We start from the raw sequence: 24,845 nt of genomic DNA on the forward strand, positions 1-24,845 counted from the left end.
TAAGCTGGAGAAGTTTTCTCAACATATGTACCCTGATTTATCAATATCACTGCATTAAATTTAATAATAAAAAAACAAAATAATAATTACCGTCTTGCTTGGGAAGGGGCCTTGTTATGCTAATGTATGCTTGAGGAAGGGTTTTCACGCCAAGAAAAGTTTGTGCAGAAGAAGAAGAAGAAAAAGCCAAGATGGCAGGGTGCTGAAGCAGAAACCAGTTTGTGCAGAGAGTAGAAGGGAGAAGGTGTGCAGATAGGGAACCAGAGGTGACTGAACTGGTGGGGGCCTTTGATTATAGGAAAACCTTGCTGTGTCAGTAGCTTTGTGAGCGCTGAATTAGTGGATTTTGGAGTCCTGTGTGCTTTTTCTTGCCTGCCGGGTGGGAGGCTAGAATAAAGGAATGGCCTACCAGTTTTTGGCTCCGCAATTTCTTTACCGTCTGAATCTAATGGAAACCTACACATGCCTGGCTGTGCTGGCCGCGACTACTTGGTTCCACACAGAAAGGATCATATACAAGTGTTGTAAAAGGTTCAAAGCCAAACCTGGATTCTGACTTGTGAAGAAAAGCCTGTTTAAGTCTGGGTTTGATTTTCAGGAAGACTTTCCATGAAGCCCTCATGCTGCCTAGAATGATATGTCTCCACACCTTATTTAGGATGTAGAGTACAGCAATTTAGGGAAATAAGGGTATCTTATAAGAGTTCATAGAAGGTTCCTAGGCAGTCCTGCTATTCAGAAGACCTGCACCTAATAGAGGAATTAGCTATAATTAAATAGGAAAAGGAGGATGAAGTTTCTTATAGTGGCTTCTAGAAGGAACAGGGCTTGTTTTGGGGAAGATGATTTAGTTTATTTTGTGATTTTGATTGCTTCATTTGCCTTTATTCTCTATTTCAAACCCCAGGACATTTAATCCTGCAGACTATTCAGATTCTTCATCTGTAGATGGGTGTGGGACCAAACCAGTAGTTTGGGAAGCTGCTCAGAATGGTGCATATGAGGGAAGTGGTAAGTGTCTATTCTTATCAGAGAGTTAATATGCATAAAAAGATGACACCAAAGTGTGCTGATGGAGAATAATGAAAAACAGCCTGCTGCCCTACCTCTGAGACTACTACTATTAGCTTGTTCTTACACTTTCAAGGTCTCTCATTTATAAATCTCATTGATGATTTTTTCTTTTCTGAACTCTGAGAAAGAGGTTGTACTCAGTCTGTGCAAGTCTGCACAAATCAAAATTCAAATCTCAGTGTGTAAATGACCTTTTAAATTTTTTATTTTTATTTTTTTCATTTAGGTTTGCTATTCAATATTTGTTTTAGGTATACTGCACAGTGGTTAGACATTTATATGACTTACGAAGTGATCGCCGTGATAATTCTAGGGACCCCCTGTCAGTGTGTCAGGGATTGATAGAATTTCTTTTCTTAGATCTTGGTCGGTTGGCTCAGCTGTAGAGCATCCACCTGGCATGTGGAAGTCCCGGGTTCTATTCCCAGTCAGGACACACAGGAGAAGTGACCATCTGCTTCTTCTCTCTCTCTCTCTCTCTCTCTCTCTCTCTCTCTCTCTCTCTCTTTTTCTTCCCCTCCACAGCCATGGCTCGAATGGTTCTAGCAAAGTTGGCCTAGGTGCCGTGGATGGCTCCATGACCTCGCCTCAAGTGCTAAAGGAGCTTGGTTGTTGAGGAAGAGAGTAGTGGCCCAGATGGGTAGGTAGGAGCCTTGCCAGGAGGATCCTAGTCGGGGTGCATGTGTGGAGTCTGTCTCTGCCTCCCTGCTCTCATTTAATAAAAAAGAAAATTCATTCTTTTTTGTTTTTTTTTTTAAAGAAAGGCATTCTTTATTTTTATTATTTTTTTTAAATTGATTTTTAGATAGAAGAGAGAATGAGAGACAGAGAAGAAAGCGTGGGTAGAAGTGAGAAGCATCAACTTGTAGTCTAGTTGCTTCCCATATGTACTTTGACCAGGCAAGCCCAGGGTTTCCAACCCGCAACCTCAGGTCGATGCTTTATCCGTTGTGCCATCACAGGTCAGGCCTATAGAATTTCTTAGGAGAAGTTGTATCACTGAAAGGAGTTAGCCTTTCTAATGGTTGACACTAAAATTTGGCCAGATAAAGTGGTAGACAGATTTTGGACAACAGTTGTTTTTGCAGATTTTTCTGTATCCTGCTGTTTTTTTATTCTTTTCTGAAATTCATGGGTAGATATTTGTTAATTGGGTATATTTATTTATTAGAGCTCTTTGGAGGATATGTTCATGTTAATAATGACTACAATTGTATTTATGAAGACTTAAATTGACACTGCTGTATAACAATAGTCCTGGTTAAAAAAGAAAAACAAAAACCTGACCAGGTGGTTGTGCAGTGGATGGAGCATTGGACTGGGATGCAGAGGACCCAGATTCGAGACCTTGAGGTCGCCAGCTTGAGTATGGGCTCATTCAGCTTGAGCATGGAGTAGCTGGCTTCAGTGTGGGATCATAGACATGACCCCATGGTCACTGGTTTGAGCCTAAAGGTTGCTGGCTTGAAGCCCAAGGTCGCTGGCTTGAAGCCCAAGGTCGCTGACTTGAGTCCAAAGGTTGCTGGCTTGAGCAAGGGGCCACTCGCTCTGCTGTAGCCCCCTAGTCAAGGGACATAGGAGAAAGCAATCAATGAACAACTAAGGAGCCACAAGGAAGAATTAGTGCTTCTCATCTCTCTCTGTTCCTATCTGTCTGACCCTATCTGTCCCTCTGTCACACACACACAAAAAAATAAGACAGTGTATCACAGAAGCATAATAATGAACTAGAAATCAAAGATAATGTAAAAATGATCAACAAAAGTTATAAATGGTAATTCCAAGACTAGTAAAATTGATAAACTTATTGTGAGGCTGATCAAAGGAAGGAGAAGAGCATAAATAATTGGTTGTAGGAATGAGGAAAGGAATGTTGATATAATTATTACTTTATGTCAGTACATTTTGTGCTACCATTTGAACTGATGTTAACCACACTCATCAACACAGATGTAAAGTCTTAAGCCAAAATACTGGAAACTCAGATATAAAAAGGATACTATATACCATGGCCATGTTAAATTTATACCTTGAATCTTAAATTAAAAATCAATCAACTTCTAGATATATATTAAAGATAATAGGAGACTTAGGTTCACACAAATGTTCATCGAAGCATAACTAATAATAGTTAAAAATAAAAACCAAATGTTTTTTAGTGGATGAATGGATAAGTGATATGTCTGTCATCCATACAATGGAATATTCATTCTGCCTTAAAAAAGGGAATGAAGTGCTGATACATACTACAGCATGGATGGACCTTGAAAACATGATGCTGAATGAAAGGAGCCACTCGTAAAGGACCATATATTTTATAGTATATAATTTCATTTATGTGAAATGTCCAGATTAGGCAAAACACTTAGAGACAAAGTAGATTGGCGCTTGCCAACAGCGGGGAACCTTTGGGAAAACTAGGTACTGACTACTAATGAGTTCAAGATTACTTTTTGGAATGATGGAAATATTCTGGAATAGATCATCATGACAGTTGCACAATTTATGAATATACAAGAAACTATTTAGTTGTATATTTTATAAGGGTGGATTTAAAGGTATAGCTCAATAAGAAAAATAAGTTTTATGCATCCATTTACCAGAATAAAAGAGAATATTTATATTTTAACTTGACAGAATCCAACATTAATCCTGATTTATTTATTTTTAAGTGAGAGAGACAGAGAGAGGGACAGATAGGAAGGGAGAGATGAGAAGCATCAATTCTTCATTGTGGCACCTTAGTTCATTGATTGCTTTCTCATATGTGTGTTGACCTGGGGGGCTACAGCAGACTGTGACCCCTTGCTCAGGCCAGCGACCATGGGGTCATGTCTAAGGTCCCATGCTCAGTCTGGAGACCCTGGGCTCAAGCTGGTGAGCCTGTGCCCAAGCTGGCAACCTCAGGATTTTGAATTTGGGTCCTTAGCGTCCCAGGCTGACGCTGTATCCACAGCACCACTGCCTGGTCAGGCAAAAGGGACTTTTAAAATATATACAGAATATATAAAGAATTCTGACAACTCATTAATAGAAAAATAACCCAACAAAACAAATGAATAATTAAAAATGAACAAAACCCAGTTTTTTTGTGTTAATGGTTAGTGGTATGTTAAGTACATTGCAAATGTACGTAATGCTAATGAATTCTACACTTCAAAAGGGTTAACACGATACAGTTGATGTAATTTATTTTTTTTATCATGATAAAATTACGTAGACCTATACACACATTGTTATCTATGCTAAAATTTTGGCTATTATATTGGACTGTAATTATGGAGGATACTGGGTGAAAGATAACTTCTTGTGATCTATAATTATTTCAGAATAAAAATGAGCAAATAATTTGAACAGATGTTTCACAAAGGAAAATATCTGGATGGCAAATAAGCACACAAAAACATTCTATCTTTATTGGCCATTGGGGAAATACAAATGAAAACCACAATGGGTTCCCACCATTCATTCATTTAAAAATAGCTTTAAAAGAAAACTGACAATACCAAGTGTTAGTGAAAATGGCTGAATACCTCAAATTCAAATTCCTGACATTGAAAGCATACTTTGATTTTTTCTTTTTAGGGAGAGAGACAGGAAAGGAGAGAGATGAGAAGCATCAACTTGTAGTGGAGGCACTTTAGTTGTTCATTGATTGCTTCTTATTTGTGTTTTGACTGAGGGGCTCCAGCCGAGCCAGTGACCCCTTGCTTAAGCCAGCAACCTTTGGGCTCAAGTGTGCATCCCTGGGATCATGTCTATGACCCCATGCTCATGCCAGCAACCTTGGGGTTTTGAACCTGGGACCTCAGTGTCCCAGCTCGATGCTCTACCCATTGCATCACTACTGGTCAGTCATAAAAGCATACATTTAACATGCAATCTGACAATCCCAACCCTAGGTTTTTATTGAAGAGGAATGAAAACACATCCACACAAATACCGGCACGTGACATGTATAGGGGTTTTATTCACAATCACTGATTTTTTTTTAAAATTTATTATTTATTCATTTTAGAGAGGAGAGAGAGAAAGGGAGGGGGGGGGAGAGAGGGAGATGAGAGAGAGAGAGACCGGGGGGGAGGAGCTGGAAGCATCAACTCCCATATGTGCCTTGACCAGGCAAGCCCAGGATTTCGAACCGGTGACCTCAGCATTTCCAGGTCTATGCTTTATCCACTCCGCCACCACAGGTCAGGCCTCACAATCACTGATTTTTAAATCGTATGTTGATGTTGAATTAGTTGTTTAATGGCTTTTTTTCTTATTCCCCCTTCTACATCCTGTCTTCTGTTTCCCTTCTCTCTTTTTACTCCTTCCCTTCAGTTTCATTTAGAGTAGCAGATTTCTTGCTGAAAAACATTTGGATATGCAAATTGTGTTTGATGCAGAATATAATTAAAGGATGTGTGCTCAGCTGATGGGGTGCTGTTTATTTATTTAGAGGTCTCACAGAATGAGTAATATTGTCTAGTCCAGCCCTCAATCCTACAGGTTTAGAAACATGACTCTTGACAGTATAATAAATCTATTCCTTAGAGTCGCACTGACATTAGCAAAAGTGAAAGACTGAAGGATAGCCAGAATGCTTACTTATAAATTTATTAAAAGCAATATACCTGTTAAATAGTTTAGAATGCTTTTTTTGACAAGTGGGAAGGGAGCTTGGTCAACCTAAGAATGAGAAATGGGTAGTTGATGCAGACTGAATTTTCTAGGGCCATTTGGCTAATAAGATTCATACTTGAGTCACAGTAGCCTGTCACAGTGTGAATACAGTACGTTTTCCCTTTCCTTGGAGCACCATACATACTGAGCTTTGATGCTTTACTTTCTCTTGCTGACCAATTTGTCTTCTGATGAATACCTTAATTGTTTTGGTCATTAAAACCTTTTATTTTACATTGATCTGCAGAACTGGCATCAAATGCTCAAAATGTAGCTCAGGATCTGCCAAACAAAAATTCTTATGGACAAAAAGGTATGAATGTTTTATTTTAAAATTTTTCTTAGTTAAGAATTTTATTAATTGCTTACAGATATATTACATTACAGATAAATGTTTGTAATCTCTAATTTTACAACTACTTGATAAAATAATTATCAGCTTTTGATTATGGAAGTGTTTTTTAGATTTGCCTTTAAGGCACTACAGATTTTTCTATCATTTTGTTTCTCCTACATGGCTGTCTTATATGTGCTTTTGACAGAGGACCAACATCAAGTTAAATTGAAGATGAAACATAACATCTCAAAGTTATTAAACTGAAAATAAATTAATGTCATTGATGTTTTCAGATGTTTGAGATATAGGTCTATAAGCCTGTAATTGGAACCACACTTGTCTTCTGCTTGCTTGTATTATCTTTTTTGTGTGTGTGACAGAGAGAGAGAGACAGGAGGGAGAGAAATTAGAAACATCAATTCTTCGTTGCGGCACTTTAGTTGTTCATTGATTAGTTTCTCATATGTGCCTTAAGCAGGGGTGGGAGGGGTGGTACAGCAGAGTGATTGACTCCTTGCTCAAGCCGGTGACCTGAGGATTTTGAACCTGGGTCCTCTGTGTCCCAGTCCGACACTCTTATCCACTGCGCCACTGGGTTCTTTTTCTTTCTTTTTTTTTTTTAATGGATTTTATTTTATTTTATTATTATTTTTATTTTTTGTATTTTTCTGAAGTTGGAAATGGGGAGGCAGTCAGACAGACCCATGCATGTGACCGACTGGGATCCACCCGGCACGCCCACCAGGGGGTGATGCTCTGCCCATCTGGGGCGTCGCTCTGCTGCAACCAGAGCCATTCTAGCGCCTGAGGCAGTGGCCACAGAGCCATCCTCAGCGCCCGGGCCATCTCTGCTCCAATGGAGCCCTGGCTGCGGGAGGGGAAGAGAGAGACAGAGAGGAAGGAGAGGGGGAGGGGTGGAGAAGCAGATGGGCGCTTCTCCTGTGTGCCCTGGCCGGTGATTGAACCTGGGACTCCGGCACGCCAGGCCAATGCTCTACCACTGAGCCAACCAGCCAGGGCTTACAGATTTTATTTATTCATTTTGTGGGAGGAAGAGAGAAAGAAGAGGGGGAGCAAGAAGTTTCAACTCCCATATGTGCGTTGACCGGGCAATCCCAGGGTTTTGAACTGGCAGCCTTAGTATTCCAGGTTGATGCTTTACTGTACCACAGGTCAGGTGGTCTTCTGTCTGCTTTTCAGTGTACTCAGATTCTCACCCTATTCTGCATATCTAAATTTGTATTTTAATTTTCATACACTTAGAAAGTGACTAAGATAGGAGGGAGAGTTGGAAAAGGGTATGGGGGCATAAATGGTGATGGGCAGACTTGACTTGGGGTAGTGAACATAAAATATGGAGTACAGAGATGTGTTGTAGAATTAGGCACCTGAAACCTGTTTACCTATATCATCCAATAAATTCAACAAAAAGGAAAAAAATGACTAAGATGATAAATTTTATGTTACAAGTATTTTATCACAACTTAAGCTTTTTTTTTTTAAAAAAAGTATGTTTTAAACTTTAGGAGCTTTTACCATTTTTTGTATAGGTTTTTAAAATGTCTCAGCATTTCTCTCCCATGGAATGTCACTTCTTTATAGATCTGTCCAGGTATATTCTAGCATTCATGTTTTTTGCTGTGCTTCACCTAACTCCATATACTTTCTCTTATCATTTTAGCTTTCATTAGCATCTTTGTACTCCAAATCTCCAATGTATTAATCAGCTTCATGTAATTTATCATTCAGTAATATACTACCTTCATCACTCATAAAATTTATAATTGTCTTTCCTATGAGATGACTTTCATTCTAGGCATCATGCTTAACTCGTAGGCTTCTTCTTTTTTAAAAATTTTTATTGATTTTAGAGAGAGGAAAGGAGATAGACAGGAACATCAGTCTGTTCCTGTATGCGCCGTGACTGGGGATTGAACCTGCAACCTCTGTACTTCGGGATGATGTTCTCTAACCTACTGAGCTATCTGGCCAGGGCTGACTCGTAGGCTTTTAACCCAGTATTGGTTGGTTGATGATTGATGATGAGGGGGTCCTAAGTAAAATTCCACCATAATGGTTTCATATTAATATTTTAGATGTGTTGAAAATGAAAGTTTTAGCAATGAATTTTGAGGCTTTGAAATTGTTTTCAGTCTTAATTAGAATATTTCTAAAACTCATTTGGTCAAACTTCAGCTTTTTGTAGAGTTTGTCGATCTTTAAATTAGAATATACTGTCTTCTGTCATTAATTTGATAACATGGTCATAGAGTAGGTTGGATGGAGGTGACACCAAGAACACGAGTATCTTTGAAATTAGCTCAGTTGTGAGCTTTTAAAACTACACATGTGCTTGGAGAAAAGTCTGTAAGGAAATACATAAAAAAGGATTGGAGATTATGTATTAGTACTTGGAAGGAAGTCACATTGTGGAAGGAAGATAATAATGAAGGATAGGTGAGTGGCTTACCTTAGATTTATTTAGCTTTGTGTACAGTGTGCTAAGAGTCCTGTGTGGGTGGGTACCTATAGACATGGTTCCAGTACTCATTTTCAGCAGGGGCTAATTTTATCTTGTGTTTTTTCACTGTTAATTCTTTCTACTTTTGTTTAAGAAAATATTAATGCAAAGAGATGTTATGAATTTTATGGCATTTTTGAAGAAATTATGGAAACCATTTAAAGATATGATGAGTGAGTCAAAACAAAAGATCAGATTGCCATTTCAAGTATTGAAATCTTTGTCTAGCCTTACTATTACAGTTAACCCTTGAACAACACAAAGGTTAGAGGTGCCAACTTTCCTCCACGTATGCAGATTCCAGCTGTGGGTTGAAATGGACTTGGCTGTTGAACAATATGGGTTTGAACTGCACAAGTCCACTTATATGCATTGTTCAAGGGTTAAAGGATATATGTAATTCAAAAGCACAGAAGAGCAGGGAATGCACCTTCCAATGTTTTTCCTTCCTGTAATGCGTTTGCCTTGTGATCCCCAATAATAAATAAGGTCTTAAGTGATATGGCTAGGTTTCTCACACTATGGGTCATGTATTCAAGTTTGAAACATCTCCCTTTTAATACCCACACAGTAGCATATCTTAGGTGGTATTGTACCGGGAGCCATGCTATATAAGTCCATAGATTCTACAGTTGTTTGCCATACCAATCCTAAATTAGAGACATCCTGTTGAAAACATTCTACTTTTTAAATTTTTTATTTTTTAAGAGAGAGGAGAGAGAGAGAAAGGAGCAGGAAGCATCAACTTATAGTAGTTGCTTCTCATATGCGCCCTGGCCCAGCAAGCTGGGAGCTTTGAACTGGTGACCTCATCATTCCAGGTCAGCACTTTATCCACTGCGCCATCACAGGTCAGGGGAAAGCATTCTGAAAAGGACTCTTCCTAGGAAACACCACCATTTTACTTATGAGGTAGTTGCTTATTAGGTTATTGACATGATTCCCAGACAATTAAATCTGATCATCTGTCTTTTTTTCTTCAGGAATGTGTTCCTCCTCCTCTTTCTCCTTCCCATACACAAACCTCATTTAAAGTAGATGCTCATTTCTTCCAATTAAAGGAACTGAAGTCATTTACAATTCCACTTTCTGAGGGTGGTTATAGTAAATATTTTGGTGCATTTTCTTTTGAAACTGTTTTCTCTGGTTGTATGTATGCTCGTAGGCTTTAACATAGTGGACCTCTACTATGGGATCTCTTAGTACTAAAGACAACATTTTTGAGTATCTGTACTTTTCTTTAAATCACTTAAGTAGATAATTGTTCTTTAGGAACTATTTTTATTTATTTATTCATTTTTAGAGAGGAGAGAGAGACAGAGAGAGAGAAGGGGGGAGGAGCTGGAAGCATCAACTCCCATATGTGCCTTGACCAGGCAAGCCCAGGGCTTTGAACCGGCAACCTCACCGTTTCCAGGTTGACGCTTTACCCACTGTACCACCACAGGTCAGGCTTTAGGAACTATTTGAGCACATCCTGTGTATGTATTGTTCAGCAGTTATAGCTCCAGACTTCATGTGAGCAGCTTTGCTGGAGACCAATGAGGAAACCATACAGTGGAGCTATTACCTTATAAAAAATATGCTTCTGTAAATATAATTCAATAATTTACCTGAAAGGGTCCAGGGAAGATTTGCCTTTATTGAATTTTTTTCTATGTTTTAGCTGTAATATATAAAGAATGATCTCATTGTTTAATGTGTATATTTGTGATGTGCCCATACTCTGTTACTCATGGCAGAATTGCCTGGATATGATCTACACTGAAGCAGAATCCATTTTAGATGCTTCTTTGAGTTCATGTGGATAGTACCTAGCTAAATTGCATTTGAAAACATGATGAATTTTTATTGAGAGTCGATTAAGATCTTCATATTTCTTGGATTGAAGACTAAATTGTTAATGAGATACATGATATATCTTGTGCAGTAAATAATAGAGACTCATTTGGAACAAGACAATATTTGACTTTGTATTGTAAACCGTGATTGTTATCAACAGGGGCCTGGAAGAATTCTGTGGAAGAGTGGACAGCAGAAGACTGGACTGAAGATGTAAGTATTTAGTATCAGATCAGACCTATCTTCTGGTTTCTAGTAGGAGCATGCATTTTTTGCAGAAAGCCTGAGAGACCTTATGGTTGGCTGTTCGTGGCTCCTTTTCAGAGGTCTGTGATTACCATGTGGTTTTCTTTTTTCTTTTTTTTTCTTTTTTTTAGCAGATAGAAGGAAGTTGGTGTTTTGAGATTTTTAAGAAACTTGATTTAAGCCTGGCCAGGTAGCTTAGTTTGTTGGTTAGAGTGTCATCCCAATGCTTTAAGGTTGAGGGTTCAATCCTGGGTTAAGACATGATAAGAATTAACCAAAGCATTCATAAATAAGTGGAACAACAAATCAGTGTTTCTCTCTCTTTCACTCTTCCTCCCTCCCTCTCTGTAAAATCAGCTAGTAAAAACAAACAAATGTAAAGAGTTTTTTGGTTTGTTTGTTTTTTTAACAGAGACAGAGAATCAGAGAGGGACTCACAGACAGGAAGGAAGAGAGATGAGAAGCATGAATTCTTTGTTGCAGCTCCTTAGTTGTTCATTGATTGCTTTCTCATATGTGCCTTGACTGAGGGGCTACAGCAGAGGGTATGACCCCTTGCTCAAGCCAGTGACCTTGGGCTTCAAGCCAGTGACATTTGGGCTCAAACCAGCGACCCTGGAGTCATGTCTATGATCCCACACTCAAGCCAGTGACCCCTTGCTCAAGCTGGTGAGTCCATGCCCAAGCCAGATGTGCCTGTGCTCAAGCTGGTGATCTTGGAGTTTCAAACCTGGTCCTCCACATCCTAGTTCGACGCTCTATCCACTGTGCCATCACCTGGTCAGGCTGAAACTTGGTTTTAAAGCGTCCACCTAAAGATTACCAGGTGTTCAGTAGGACTGAAATCATTATTTAGTTTACCTGTGTTTTGTTTGACCTGATAACCAATTGATGCTACTGTCCTGGCCTATGAACTATTACTTATTCTTTATAATATTTTCATTAAAGGAGAGAATCTATGTTTGGGTCACAGTTGAAATTAATCTGAATAAGTCATTTTGGTTCTGTACCTATCTTCTTCCCCTTTTGACTAGTACTGGTTTTGGTATTCATTTATTCCACATTTTTTAATATACTATACTCGCTTCTGAGTAGTATTGATCTCTAAGCTCTGGGTTTAGCATAAGATATTCTCTGATTAAAAAATTATTTAGCTCGAAAAAGAAAAAGTAACTTAACTAACTGTATACTATATTTTGTACCATTTTTCTGTTTGATTCTCAAGGTCCAGAACAGATGTATATAAATGATAGTTACAGCAGACATTAAGAGGGAGAGAATAAAAGGGTTTTAAGTATTGACTTTCAAAATTACATAAATGATCCGGACTTTGAGATTTGGGGTTTCGTTATTGTTTATTTGTTTGTTTTTGTGGCAGAGAGTCAGAGACAGGGACAGATAGACAGGAGGGGAGAGAGATGAGAAACATCAATTCTTCGTTGCAGCACCTTAGTTGTTCATTGATTGATTTCTCATATATGCCTTGACTGGGGGGCTACAGCAGACCGAGTGAACCTTAGGCTCAAGCTGGTGAGCCTTGCTCAAACCGGATGAGCGCACGCTCAAGCTGGCGACCTCGGGGTCTCGAACCTGGGTCCTCTGTGTCCCAGTCCAACTCTCTATCCACTGTGCCACCACCTGGTCAGGCTATTTGTTTTTTGAAATTATTTTCCCCCCTTTTCCCATTTTATATTAAAATATATTTAAATGGTGCTTTTATTTAACATCACACCACTATGCTTGGGGTTTTTGTTGTTTTTAGCAGTATTATATCTGGCTTGTTAGGGAGTGAGTTGTGTAGGACATGAAGAAGGAGGAGAATAGATATGTTCATTTGATTGGAATTTAGGAGATTTAGGATGTATTTTTATTTTTGCTACATATTAACTATAAGTACTTAGGGTGTGATGTCACCAGAACTCTGTTGCTGGTAAGAGTGGTTATTTGAATCAATGGAAGGATGGATACCAGAGATAAGAGGAAGTTAGAAGGCTTATTTCAAACAAAGCCATTCTACTTTTAAATGTTTTTGTGTTACTAGGATTTTTGATAATTTAGTTGGGAGAAAAAAGTGTTCCTAGGCCTACAAGCTTTTCCTTTATTTGTCTATTGTCTGGGCCATAGGCAAGTTAGAAAATTAGCAGGGTATTAGTAGGCAAAAGAAGTCTATTCAGACCTAGCTGGATTGACATGTTGATATTGGATGGGGCATCTTTCCTTTTGAGCCTCCTGTTTTCATCTATATAATGAGTATCATCATAATTATCCTGTTTAACTTAACAGGGTTTTTCTCTGGGTCAGATGAGGTCTTATGATGAAAGTTAGCTAACAAGCAGTTTAGATGTACCTTCTGCTGCATAGACCATATTGTATCACAATATGATTTATAATTAGTGAAAAGATTTAGTGTAGAGAATTTGGCCATCTTTTCTCAGGAATTACCAAAAAAAATCTGAAAGTTTTCTGAGATGTTACTAAGTAATTTACCTTGAACTTAATATTTTGAAGGCTTTAGATCTATTCTATCATTGCTTTTCATCGAAAAAAAGAATTATACCTTTATTGCTTCTCTTTTCTTTATTTAATCTGTAAGATTCCTTAAGGCAAAATGGACTGTTTGGGAATCCTAAGATATATGATCTTCGAACAGGTTCAGCATGGGAGCCCTTGTTGAAATAGTAATCAATTCAGCACTTTTTGTTTTTACAGAAAGTTCATATTTACACTCTGTTCTGCCTCTGCCTAAATATTAATGTCTCAGATATTCTCTGATTAAAAAATTATTTAGCTCAATAAAGAAAAAATAACTTAACTAGCCTTATACTATATTTTGTACCATTTTTCTGTTTGATTCTCAAGGTCCAGAACAGATGTATGTAAATGATAGTTATATACTATCATACAAGTGAGATTTTATACAGCGTGTCAGAGTTCTGAGACATTTAAATTGCTAAGAATTAGTGGTCTTTGAATAATATTATTAGTTTCTTTTTTTTTTTTAAGACTTTATTCATTTTAGAGAGAAGGGGGGAGGAGCAGGAAGCATCATCTCCCATATGTGCCCTGACCAAGTAAGCCCAGGGGTTTAGACCCTTGACCTCAGTGTTCCAGGTAGACACTTGACTGTGCCCCCACAGGTCAGGCACATTATTAGTTTCTTATATTATTAGATCAACATTTATTTATCCACCTTTAAAGCCCATGCCCTACTTTGCAAATGTAAAAAAGAACCTACTTTTCAATAATGTCAATTGAGTTTCAAAAATTTTGTCCTGTGTGCCTTGAAAGTTCATTAAAACAATATGCATGAATGACAGAATGATTATGTTGAGTGAAGAAATACAAAAAAAGATTGCATATTTTTAAATTCTATTTAAAATTCTAAAAAATACAACCTATTATATATTGTGACAGAAAACACATTGCTTGTTGCCTGGTCATGGAGGTGAGTGGTGGGAGGGATTGATTACCAAGGGATAGGAGCAAACTTTTTGGGTAACAGGTATATTCACTGTCTTGGTTTGGTGATGGGTTCATGGGAGTACACATACGACAGAACTCTTTATATTTCAGGTTGGACATTTGCATTTATGTGTCATAGCTCTATAAAATTATTTTTATTAAAACAGTACGGCAACCTATGACTTAATAAAAAAGGAATAGTTGTTATTAATAAACAAAATAACTAAAACCATCTGTCAATGGGGAAAGAAAATGTCAATTATTTTGCCTTTTCAAATTTCCCACTCCTTTTTTGGCATTTACAGTGATATCAGTGATGGTTTTATTGATATTCTCAATTTGTACGTTAAATAATGAGAACAGGGACTTTATCCCTGATCTGACTTGAGTTCACTGTGTTGTTTCCCTGCTATAAAATCCTTATCAATCTGAAATTACCTTCACTTTAAGAAAATTACTTGGCCCTGGCTGGTTGGATCGGTGGATGGAGTGTCATCCCGATGCGCTGAGGTCACTGATTTTATCCCCAGTCAGAGCACATGTGAGAAATAACCAGTGAGTACACTACCAAATGGAACAACTAAGTGGAACAATGAGTTGTTTCTTTCTCTCATCCCCACCACTCTCAACTCAATGGAAAATTTTTTTTAAAATAACTTGTCATGATCATCTGTGTATTTCCTTTCTTTTAGACTACCTTTTCGGCAAACGAACAATAATGAAAGTACTGGTGACTAAAGATTGTTAGGAACTTGATACATTTTTGGTTTAATGTTTTCTAAAATAAGATTAAAAGATTTGTTTCATCCCTTTCATTCAGCTTTCTGAAACAAAGGTCTTCACTGCCTCTTCTGTTCCACCAGAGAATCATATCACACCCGGGAAAAGGTAAACACTTTTTGCTATCTTTTTTTTTTGTTTGTTTGTTATTTTTACAGAGACAGGGAGTTAAAGAGAGGGATAGACAGGGACAGACAGACAGGAACAAAGAGAGATGAGAAGCATCAATCATTAGTTTTTCGTTGCGACACCTTAGTTCATTGATTGCTTTCTCATATGTGCCTTGACCGCGGGCCTTCAGCAGATCGAGTAACCCCTTGCTCGAGCTAGCGACCTTGGGTCCAAGCTGGTGAACTTTTGCTCGAACCAGATGAGCCCGCACTCAAGCTGGCGACCTCGGGGTCTCGAACCTGGGTCCTCGGCATCCCAGTCCAAAGCTCTATCCACTGCGTCACCGCCTGCCTGGTCAGGCACTATCTTTTGTTTTTTATAATTGAAATTTCTTACCTAGGAAAATCATTTTGGTTTTTGGGTTTCTTGATTATTTTTACCTTTTCTTGAATCTGTTTTTTTTCCCTTTCTGTCAGAGACTTTCTTTTATTCAAACCCACCTGGTGAGCTGACAGACCCTCTATCTTTTCCTACTTTGTTGTACCCACTGATGAATTTAAATAGCAGTTATGTTTGTGGCTTACCATATGTGGCAGAGGTTATATTAAACCTATGTAATAGTTCCCCTGCCCCTTTTTATTTCCAAGCAAAAGTTTATTTAGAAAGTCAGAGGTAGAAGTGAGCTGTGGAGGAATTGAGCCAGCTGGGCAGTGTGGGCTCAGGGAAAAAGTTACAGAGGCAAAAGAAGGGCTGTTGGAGCTTAGGAGAATGAAAGCCAAAGAAAACACAGTTGGGTGATAAAGAAGGGATTTGTAATCCACAGAGAGCTCTCCCTAGGGAAATAAAGGCATGGGGAAAGGCTAGGCAGTGCTTAAGAGAAAAAAAGAGCCCACCATACTTTTCCGACCAGGCAGTGGCGCAGTGGATAGAGCATCGGACTGGGATGTGGAGGACCAGGTTTGAAGCCCCGTGGTTGCCGGCTTGAGCGTGGGATTGCTGGCTTGAATGTGGGATCATAGACATGACCCCATGGTCACTGGCTTGAGCCCAAGGTTGCTGGCTGAGCAAGGGGTCACTCGCTCTGCTGTATCCCCCCAGTCAAGGCACATATGAGAAAGCAATCAATGAACAACTAAGGAGCCACAACGAAGAATTGATGCTTCTCATCTCTTTCCCTTCTTGTCTGTCTTTCCCCTTCTCTGACTCTGACTCTGTCTCTGTCACACGAACACAGAAAAAAGAGCACACCATTTTTTTATATTTAAGTTTTTATTTATTGATTTTACAGAGAGAGGAGAGGGAGGGGAGAGTAAGAAGTATCAACTCATAGTTGCTTCACTTTAGTTGTTCATTGATTGCTCATCACATGTGTCTTGGTTTTGTATGCCCAAGGTTTCAAACCAGCAACCTCAGCATTCCATGTGGGCCCTCTTATCTACTATGCCAGCATAGGCCAGGGTCTTTTTCTTTTTTTTTTTTAAAGATTTTATTTATTGATTTTTAGAAAGAAGAGAGGAGGGGGTGGGGAGATGCTGGAAGCATCAACTAGTAGTAATTGCTTCTTGTATGTGCCTTGACCTGGTAAGCCTAGTGTTTTGCATTGGCAATATCAGCATTCCAGATTGACACTTGATCCGCTGCACCACTGCAGGTCAGGCCTAGGCCAGGTTCTTTTATTTACTTATGTAAACACAGTTTTTTGAGAGATGATCTTAATATAAAATATTCTTTAGTTCTTCATATAATACCATTTATGTAGATCTCCTCAGACTACTACAAACTACTCATTTTTTATGGATTCTAGTTTTAATCTAATAGTCTCATAGATTATAGAAAAGGAAGGAGGTTTGGGGTAATAGAAATGTGGTTAGAGTGTATATAGAACTGAATCACTGAAAAGCATTTATTTAAATCCTAGTTTTCACATTAACTCTAAAAACTTGATGATTGTTTCAAAGTCCAGTGAACTAGCAAGATGACAGCCTTGATATATATGACACTTAAGGATTGAAGGCCATTTTGAATTTTAACATGCTTGTTCTCCTGCTGTATGAGCTGACTGTAAGACTTTGTTGCAGGGAAATAAAAATGATCAAAGACTATATCTTGGAATATATTTTGTGAATCGCTCAGAATTTCTTGTTAAATGGATATGTTTTTTTATTGTACTTATTACTCAATGAATTTGATAGGCTCATTTTCATCTTTAAAAAAAATATAAAGACACTTTTCATGGTTAGTTTTGAGAAGCAAGTGCTGTAGTATTTTTCATGCATATTATCAATCTTTTGGAAATAGAACTTGCTCTGTTTTTTGTAGTAATGTAACTTTTAGGGAATGAGTCATATGTAATATAATTACCTTGGGTGTGTTTCCCCAAAGCATACCACAAGCCAGAATGTTACCTTTGGATCCACAGACTTCATTTTGGTATGGGAATGTCTGAGTGGTAGTGCATGGGTACAGGGACTCAGGCCCAGGAACTTGGTTCTGTTCAGGAGTAAGTCTTAAATTATTTCACCTCTTAGAATCTGCCTCATTGTCATGATGAAAGTTTTTGTTAGAAGAACTCACTGGAAACTGGCCTTTGAAAGGGTTTAATGGAGCAGATTATCATGTTGGGTAATTCTGTGCATCTTGCACGTTCTGAAGAGAAGAGGTAGTAGCTCACTCACATTTCAGGTAGATCATTTCTTCCTTATGCTTTCAGGTTTTTAGGCGATGGTTCTCAAATTGGAATATTTGTCTTTCTTAGGGTATCACAGAGTTATAGTTAACAGAGTATTTGTTATATATTGTGCATTTTTTTTCTGAATAAGAGAGAAAATTCAATGAGATTTATACAAACCTTAAATATATTACTGGGTAGAATTCAGAACTTACAGGAACATTTATGATGAATGTGAAACTGCTTGATTGGTCTCCTATGGCTGTGGTCCCCCCTCCCCCCCCCCCGAATATATGGATTCACTGTCCTTAAGGAAAGTTTAAGACACTGGTTCCACATAATAAAAGGAGCAAAGGAGCAAAATACCTTAAAGGAAACCAGCCAAACTTCAGAAAATTGTTTTAAGTTTGTTCAGTTGCTCTGCATTTTCAAATCAGTTGTCACTGTCTCATTTCTGTGGAAATATCTCAATACACCTTTTCATTTTTCTTCTCTGCAAAGCCCTTCCTCAGTCTCTGTGGCTTCATATGTGCATGGGTTTTTTTTGTTTGTTTTGTTTTGTTTTTGGTGATTGATGTCCTTTTGGCTTCTGCTAATCTTCAGTTTCCAAATGTTTTTCTCACTTAAGTAATTTTTTGGCATGAATTTTTTATATTGATTTACTGCTAAAATTCATTTGTTGATAAGATTTTATTATGACTTGTTCCTCATTTGCTTTTTGTCTGCTTAGCGTTGATCTGGTAGCATTGCTCCAGAAGCCTGTTCCTCCCAATCAAGCTTCAGAAGTCAACTCTTTTGAAACTTCCCAACAGCAGGGCTTTGGCCAAGCCCTTGTCTTCACAAATTCTCAGCACAACAATCAGATGGCACCAGGGACTGGCAGCTCCACTGCTGTCAACTCCTATTCTCCTCAGAGTCTGGTAACTCACTTTTATTTCAGTATGGAATTTCAAGGAATGTACCCATGAGCAAATGTATTCTAGAAGACACATGCTTATAACTATTTTCTAAGTATAAAAACTTCTATAGTACATTTCAGTCCAGAAAACAATGATGTGTTCATTTCCAAGCACATATCTGATGATTCAATGTGGAATTCAACTGATCTGAGTTTTCTGGACCAATATTTTCAGTCAGAATCACTCGAGCATCCTTCTTATTAATGATTTTCTTCTTGGATTTTTTTTCAAAGTCTGTCTCTATACTTACGATGTTAAAATTTTTATTTTTCCAGTTTACTTAAGTGCAAATGTTTCTCAGTATTGGCTTGCTAAAATCACGCAAAACCAGTTCTTTTCGATTCTGCCTAGGTGCTTGTATTTTTTTTTCTATTTTTGTTTTTATTATTTCATAAACTTTTTAAAAAAATATTTTATTTATTGATTTTAGAGAGAGGAAAGAGAGAGAGAAAGGGGCGAAGAATGGGAAGCATCAGCTTGTAGTTGCTTCTCCTATGGGCCTTGACTGGGTAAGCCCGGGGTTTTTAACTGGTGACCTCAGCATTCCAGGTAGACACTCCATCCACTGTGCCACCACAGGTCAGGCTAAACTTTTTAAAAGTCAATGCTATGTTTTAAAGACTCTTAGAATTTGGATGAGCTTTCGTTGAAACAGTGTTGTCTGCTGCTACATATATGACTGACTTCTCATGAAAAGTAAATTCCCATCAGAAAGAACTTAACGAATTGTTAGTGAAGGATGTGAAGATAGGCTGAGGGAAGTAGAGAAGCTTAGAGCATAGAATGTAAAGGAGTGTGGCTGCAGCATGGGGAAGTGAAGTCCCCAGCCAACTATAGGCAGTTGTGAGTTGGTAGAGGGGAGGTTGGAAGGACTGTAATGTAGATCCACAGCTTTCACTAATGAGTTATTTTGATTCATTTTTGCTGTGTTTTATATGAAATCTATGGTGAATAAACAGAATTTATTATAAATATTTTTTTTCTCTTACTCAAGGAAATGGAATTGAGAAATGCTTTGCTGGCGCTAGTCATTAACACAGTGATTTCCTTGTGTTATAAAGCTCACAGAAAGTGATAAATCATTTGATAAAATTAGCTGATGCAGGATAGAGGCAGGAAAATAATGAAAAGTAGAAGCATCTGAGAAGCCTTCACTGAACAGGTGGGCATGAGCTGGGTTTTGACAGATTTGTAGCAATGAAAAAGGTGTAATGGGCAGCATGAGCCAAGAATCTGGAGTAATGATAAGTAATGTTAGCACAAGTGTTCTATCTAATAGGAGTAGATTCTGTGATTGATATGTAATAACTACTCGTAACCTAAGGTTTGCTTACATTGGAGAATTTGGATTTCCTGAGACCAACTAGGATACTCTGCCTTTGGATATTGGTGACAAATAATTTTCAACTTTATAGATCTGATCTCTTGAAGGAATGCAAATCATTTCTGTTTTTGATCTTTTAGGTGGTTTTGAAAGTTCTGTTTTTTTTATTTGTTTTTGTTTTTTGTTTTTCCCATTGATTTGAGGACGGTAGGGAAGGGGGAGAGAGAGAGAGAGAGAGAGAGAGAGAGAGAGAGAGAGAAGCATCAGTTCATTGTTCCACTTATTCCATTTAGTTGTGCTCTCATTGGTTGTTTCTTGCATGTTTCCTGATTGGGGATCAAACCCATGACCTTGGTGTGTGGGGATGACGTTCGACACTCGATCCATTGAACCCCCCTAGCCACAGCCTTCAAAGTTCTTTTTAATGAAGAACTTGTATTTTCAAAAATTTAATGATTTTGATGAAGTAAAAATGCAGTTGATCTGCTATTATCTTCTCTAGGTGTAGGTGTTCATTTTCCTGAGACCTTGATATCTGACTTGCTGTGATTAGATAGGGAAGGTGTAATGTTGTCTTTTGTATGCTTGCTTGTAGAACATATTTGGTATTCTTAGTCATATAAACAATTACAAATAAACACATCAGTATCCAGCGTATTTGCTTAGTACACAAAGACCTCCTGTGTTTGATTTTGAAATATTAATTTTAAGTGCTGTCACCTGCATTTAATCTTGCAGGCCTCATGGCTGATCTTTTTTGTGATCAAACCTATTCTAATCATTAAAAATGATAACAGTTCTACACATTAAGAAAACACTAAGCCCTGGCCTCTTGACTCATTGGTAGAGCGTCAACCTGGTGTGTGGAAATCCCGGGTTCGATTTCCAGCCAGGGCACACAGGAGAAGCACCCATTTGCTTCTCCACTCTTCACCCTCTTCTTTCTATCTCTCTCTTCCCCTCCTGCAACCAAGGCTCCACTGGAGCAAGCTGGCCTGGGCACTGAGAATGGCTCCATGACCTCTGCCTCAGGCCCTAGAATGGCTCCAGTTGCAACAAGCAGTGCCCCAGATGGGCAGAGCATCACACCCTAGTGGGCTTGCCAGGTGGATCCTGGTCAGGCACATGTAGGAGTCTATCTCTCTGCCTTCTTGCTTCTCACTGCAGAAAAAAACAAAAAACACTGTGTTTTGTGTTTGTCATTTAGTTCCTGGCATTTCCCCTTATTTAAAAAAAAAAAAAGTATTTTTTTTTGTGAATTTGTGACATCACTCTTTTAAAATATCAATTTCTTAAAATTCAAGACATATATTTCCCTTCTCTTTAATCTCATATCAGAATCAAGAAGGATTGCTGGATTTAGTCAGATCTTGTTGCGCAGTCATATTTCCATGTAGTATTTACTCATACGAGTTTTACTATATAGTTCAGATGTTCTGGATTCTAGTTTTTAAAATCCATGTTTTAAAACCTGGGGTAGAAATTCTGTATTGTTTAGGATTTCTGCTTTCTTTTCCTTTAAAGTCATCCGTCCTTGGTTCAGGATTTGGAGAGCTTGCGCCTTCAAAAATGACAAACATCACCAGCTCTCAGATTTTGGACCAGATGAAACCTCCGAGTTTGGGCCAGTTTACCACCACCCCAAGTTCACAGCAGAATAGTATGAGCCCCCCCACAACCACTTCTTCCTGGGACCTCAAGCCCTCAGTAGCCCAGTCCTCAGTCCTTAGCCATTTTGGTAAGTACACATTTTCTGTGGTGTTTCACCCCTAAACATTAGCAGAGGCTGTTGACTTGTAACACTTATAATGTGGAATTTGTCCAGAGATTTTTTTTTTAAGTAGATCTTCGCAAAGTTTAATTAAATCTGTCAGCTTTGTACTATAGAAATAAATACCTGCATTCATTTCTTGTTAATAGTAGTACATACCCCAAAGAGATGTTCAAAAGCATGGTAAAGGCAAGGCATGCAAATATAAGGAAACAAGTTTGAGTAAATGCCTAGTCAGAATTTTCTGAGCTTTATTAGAAACGGGTGATGACAGAAGGTTGAATGTGGACATTTTAAATCACACCCTCTGGATTACTTTCTCATTCTAACATTTGCATATATTCACCATGCTTTTGTTCAGTCTTGCCATCTGTGATTTGTAATTTAAAGACACCACATGTAAGTTGAAGGTTTTCTAAATTCTCCCACAGATTTTGTGGGATTATACTACCATTTTCCACCAATACATGTCACATTGTATTAAGGAATAGCAGAGGGTTAATTTACATGTAGGGTGGGTTGTGTGGACTGCTTTATACACTGCTCACAAAAAATAGGGGCTGTTTATTGCTTCATATTTATTTTGAAATATCCCCTAATTTTTGTGAGCAGTATATTTAGGGCATATTGAAACATGGAAGCAAGTTTCTGTGTGGAATGAAATGGTTTACTGTTATGAAAGTACCTAAGGCTATTCTCAGTTTGGAAGTGATGCCTACCAAGGAAATTCATTAGAGACTCAGTGCCCAAGATTTTTATCAGGGAGCTGGTTATATAGGGCACCCTCTGCCTAGTACACACCAAAATTCAAATTCCTAGAAGGGGAAAGCAAGTGTTCGATGTAAACCATGTTATACAGATATTCAAGGCACAGCGTTGTCTTTATTGGTTAAAGTATTGTCACTCTTCACTAGAACATACAAAAAATTCTGTTCTCAGACACTGGCCAAGGGCCTATCTTGCAAGCTGACATTTCCAATGGCAGCCCTGGGCCTATGTTAACTTTTTCTGGCACAATGAGTGATGATGAGTTTTTAGATTTGACCATTCCACTCCCATATTCTTTTTGTAGATGCCTGTAATATGGCCCCAAAATAAATTCATCTGAGATGGGAATATGCTAAGTCATGGGTTGATACACCTTCAAATGGATCTGCTACTTGTTTTTGTAAATACAGTTTTACTGGAACACAGACATAACCATTTATGTATTATCTATAACTACTTTCAATCTATAAAGGCAGATTTGAATAGTTGCTAAAAGATGGTTTCTAAAGCCTAAAATATTTACTTTGCAGAGAAAGATTGATAGAGGTAGCAGTCTAGATCACTGGTGAAAAGGTGGATATCTGGTTTGAAAGTGAAGTTGGATACCTAATGTCAGCTCTGCACCAAAGTGCCAAACGGGTCAAATATTAAACATAACTAGTGAATCTAGACAATAATAGAGAAAAACATAGGAAGATTTCACTATAGTCTATGTGAGGTTGACTTTTCTAAATATGACAGGAAACATCATCACCAAGTCAAAAGGTAGACAAACTATGAAAAAAATATTTTAAAATAATATAAAGGGCTAATAACTTCTTAGTATAGAAAGAGTAACTAAAGTTCATAGAGATCACCAATGAAGTTAAAAATATTGTTGAAGAGGTATGGACAGACATATCCATACCTCTTCCATGTATCAAGTTCATAAACAAAGAATACTAAACTATATTGGTGATGCTTAACTGAACTTAGTTTTATTTTGTATCTTTATAATACTACTTTCCACCAAACTAGGAAGGATGAAAGTTTGGTATTACAGTGTGTTAAAAATTATGTTTTCAGCCATGGCGGGTTGGCTCAGTGGTAGAGCGTCGGCCTGGCATGTGGGAGTCCCAGGTTCGATTCCCAGCCAGGGCACACAGGAGAAGCTCCATCTGCTTCTCCACCCCTCCCCCTCTTCTTCCTCTCTCTCTCTCTCTTCCCCTCCTGCAGCCAAGGCTCCACTGGAGCAAAGTTGGCCCGGGTGCTGAGGATGGCTCTGTGGCCTCTGCCTCAGGCGCTAGAATGGCTCTGATTGCGGCAGAGCGACGCCCCAAGATGGGCAGAGCATCGTCCCCTGGTGGACATGCCGGGTGGATCCCGGTTGGGTGCATGCGGGAGTCTGTCTGACTGCCTCCCTGTTTCCAGCTTTGGAAAAATACAAAAAAAAAAAATATATGTTTTCTATGTATGGATAGGAATTTTGAAGTGTTTGTTGAAATTTAGAATATGGTCACTTTTTGAACCAGCATTCCATTCAGCAGCTGATTCTGTAGGTATAATTGTACTTGAGCAAAATGTCTTACCTAAGAATAGTTATTGCAACATTGTTTTCCATAGCAAGAGATTGGAAAATCTGGAAGTCTGTTAATATTGTACTAGTTTTAGAATACTATACTTGTGTACACTGGATTACTGTGTGGCTATGAAAATGAAGTGGCTAGCTCCTTTCACATTAATATGGAACAGTCTCTGAAACCTGAATGGTTTGTGAGAATGCAAGATGATAGATATCTAGCTATCTAGCTAGGTAATGTGTGTGTGTCCTTGTATATGTGTTTATACTGAAATACTATGTTTAAAGATACAAAGAAATCAGGTACCGTGTCTGCCTCTGAAGTGAATCTGTGGACAGGGTGGAAGGGTGATTGGTAATCATTATACACATTTTTGTTCCTTTTGAATTTTGTAATACTACATATGTTAGTGAAAAACTTTAGTAAAATAATTTTCAAAAGTTTAGTAGAAAATTTATAAAGAAACAAAATTATAATTCTCTGTGTGCTAAAGGCCAGATATATAGCAACTCCATACTATCCTTACCCACTTCCAACCCCACACACGCTTTAGCATAAACTGGATCTTCTCTCTGCTTAAGAAATTAGCAACACATTCAGGCATCCCTTTCCATTTTCATGTGCAAGGTCAGTCAAAAGTAGGTTGACAATTGTAATACAAATAATATAATAATAAGTAATAATAATACAAGAATAAACTCTGTGTTTTGCATACTCAAAACTGTAAGCCCACTCCCCTCTCCTCATACATTACA

At 38.2% G+C, this 24,845-nt stretch overlaps 1 protein-coding gene and 1 non-coding gene across 9 annotated transcripts in view; both read left to right on the top strand.

The window, feature by feature from the left end:
- UBAP2 (ubiquitin associated protein 2) overlaps positions 1–24,845 on the top strand; it is a 112,772-nt gene that overhangs the window by 61,256 nt on the left and 26,671 nt on the right. For 4 of the 8 annotated variants that reach the window (XM_066367783.1, XM_066367787.1, XM_066367784.1 and 1 more), the window contains exons 8-13: positions 908–1,011; positions 5,990–6,055; positions 10,603–10,655; positions 14,971–15,038; positions 18,440–18,629; positions 21,517–21,730. In XM_066367783.1, the coding sequence (XP_066223880.1) occupies positions 908–1,011; positions 5,990–6,055; positions 10,603–10,655; positions 14,971–15,038; positions 18,440–18,629; positions 21,517–21,730 (695 nt within the window). The remainder of the gene's footprint in view (positions 1–907; positions 1,012–5,989; positions 6,056–10,602; positions 10,656–14,970; positions 15,039–18,439; positions 18,630–21,516; positions 21,731–24,845) is intronic. The other 4 variants (XM_066367785.1, XM_066367786.1, XM_066367789.1 and 1 more) reach the window with 2 other exon arrangements.
- Positions 18,748–18,830, top strand: LOC136396191 (small nucleolar RNA SNORD121A). Its single transcript, XR_010749590.1, has one exon. It is a non-coding gene; the product is annotated as a small nucleolar RNA SNORD121A (small nucleolar RNA).

Source organism: Saccopteryx leptura, chromosome 2, assembly GCF_036850995.1.
Source record: "Saccopteryx leptura isolate mSacLep1 chromosome 2, mSacLep1_pri_phased_curated, whole genome shotgun sequence".
Classification (NCBI taxonomy): Eukaryota; Metazoa; Chordata; class Mammalia; order Chiroptera; family Emballonuridae; genus Saccopteryx; species Saccopteryx leptura.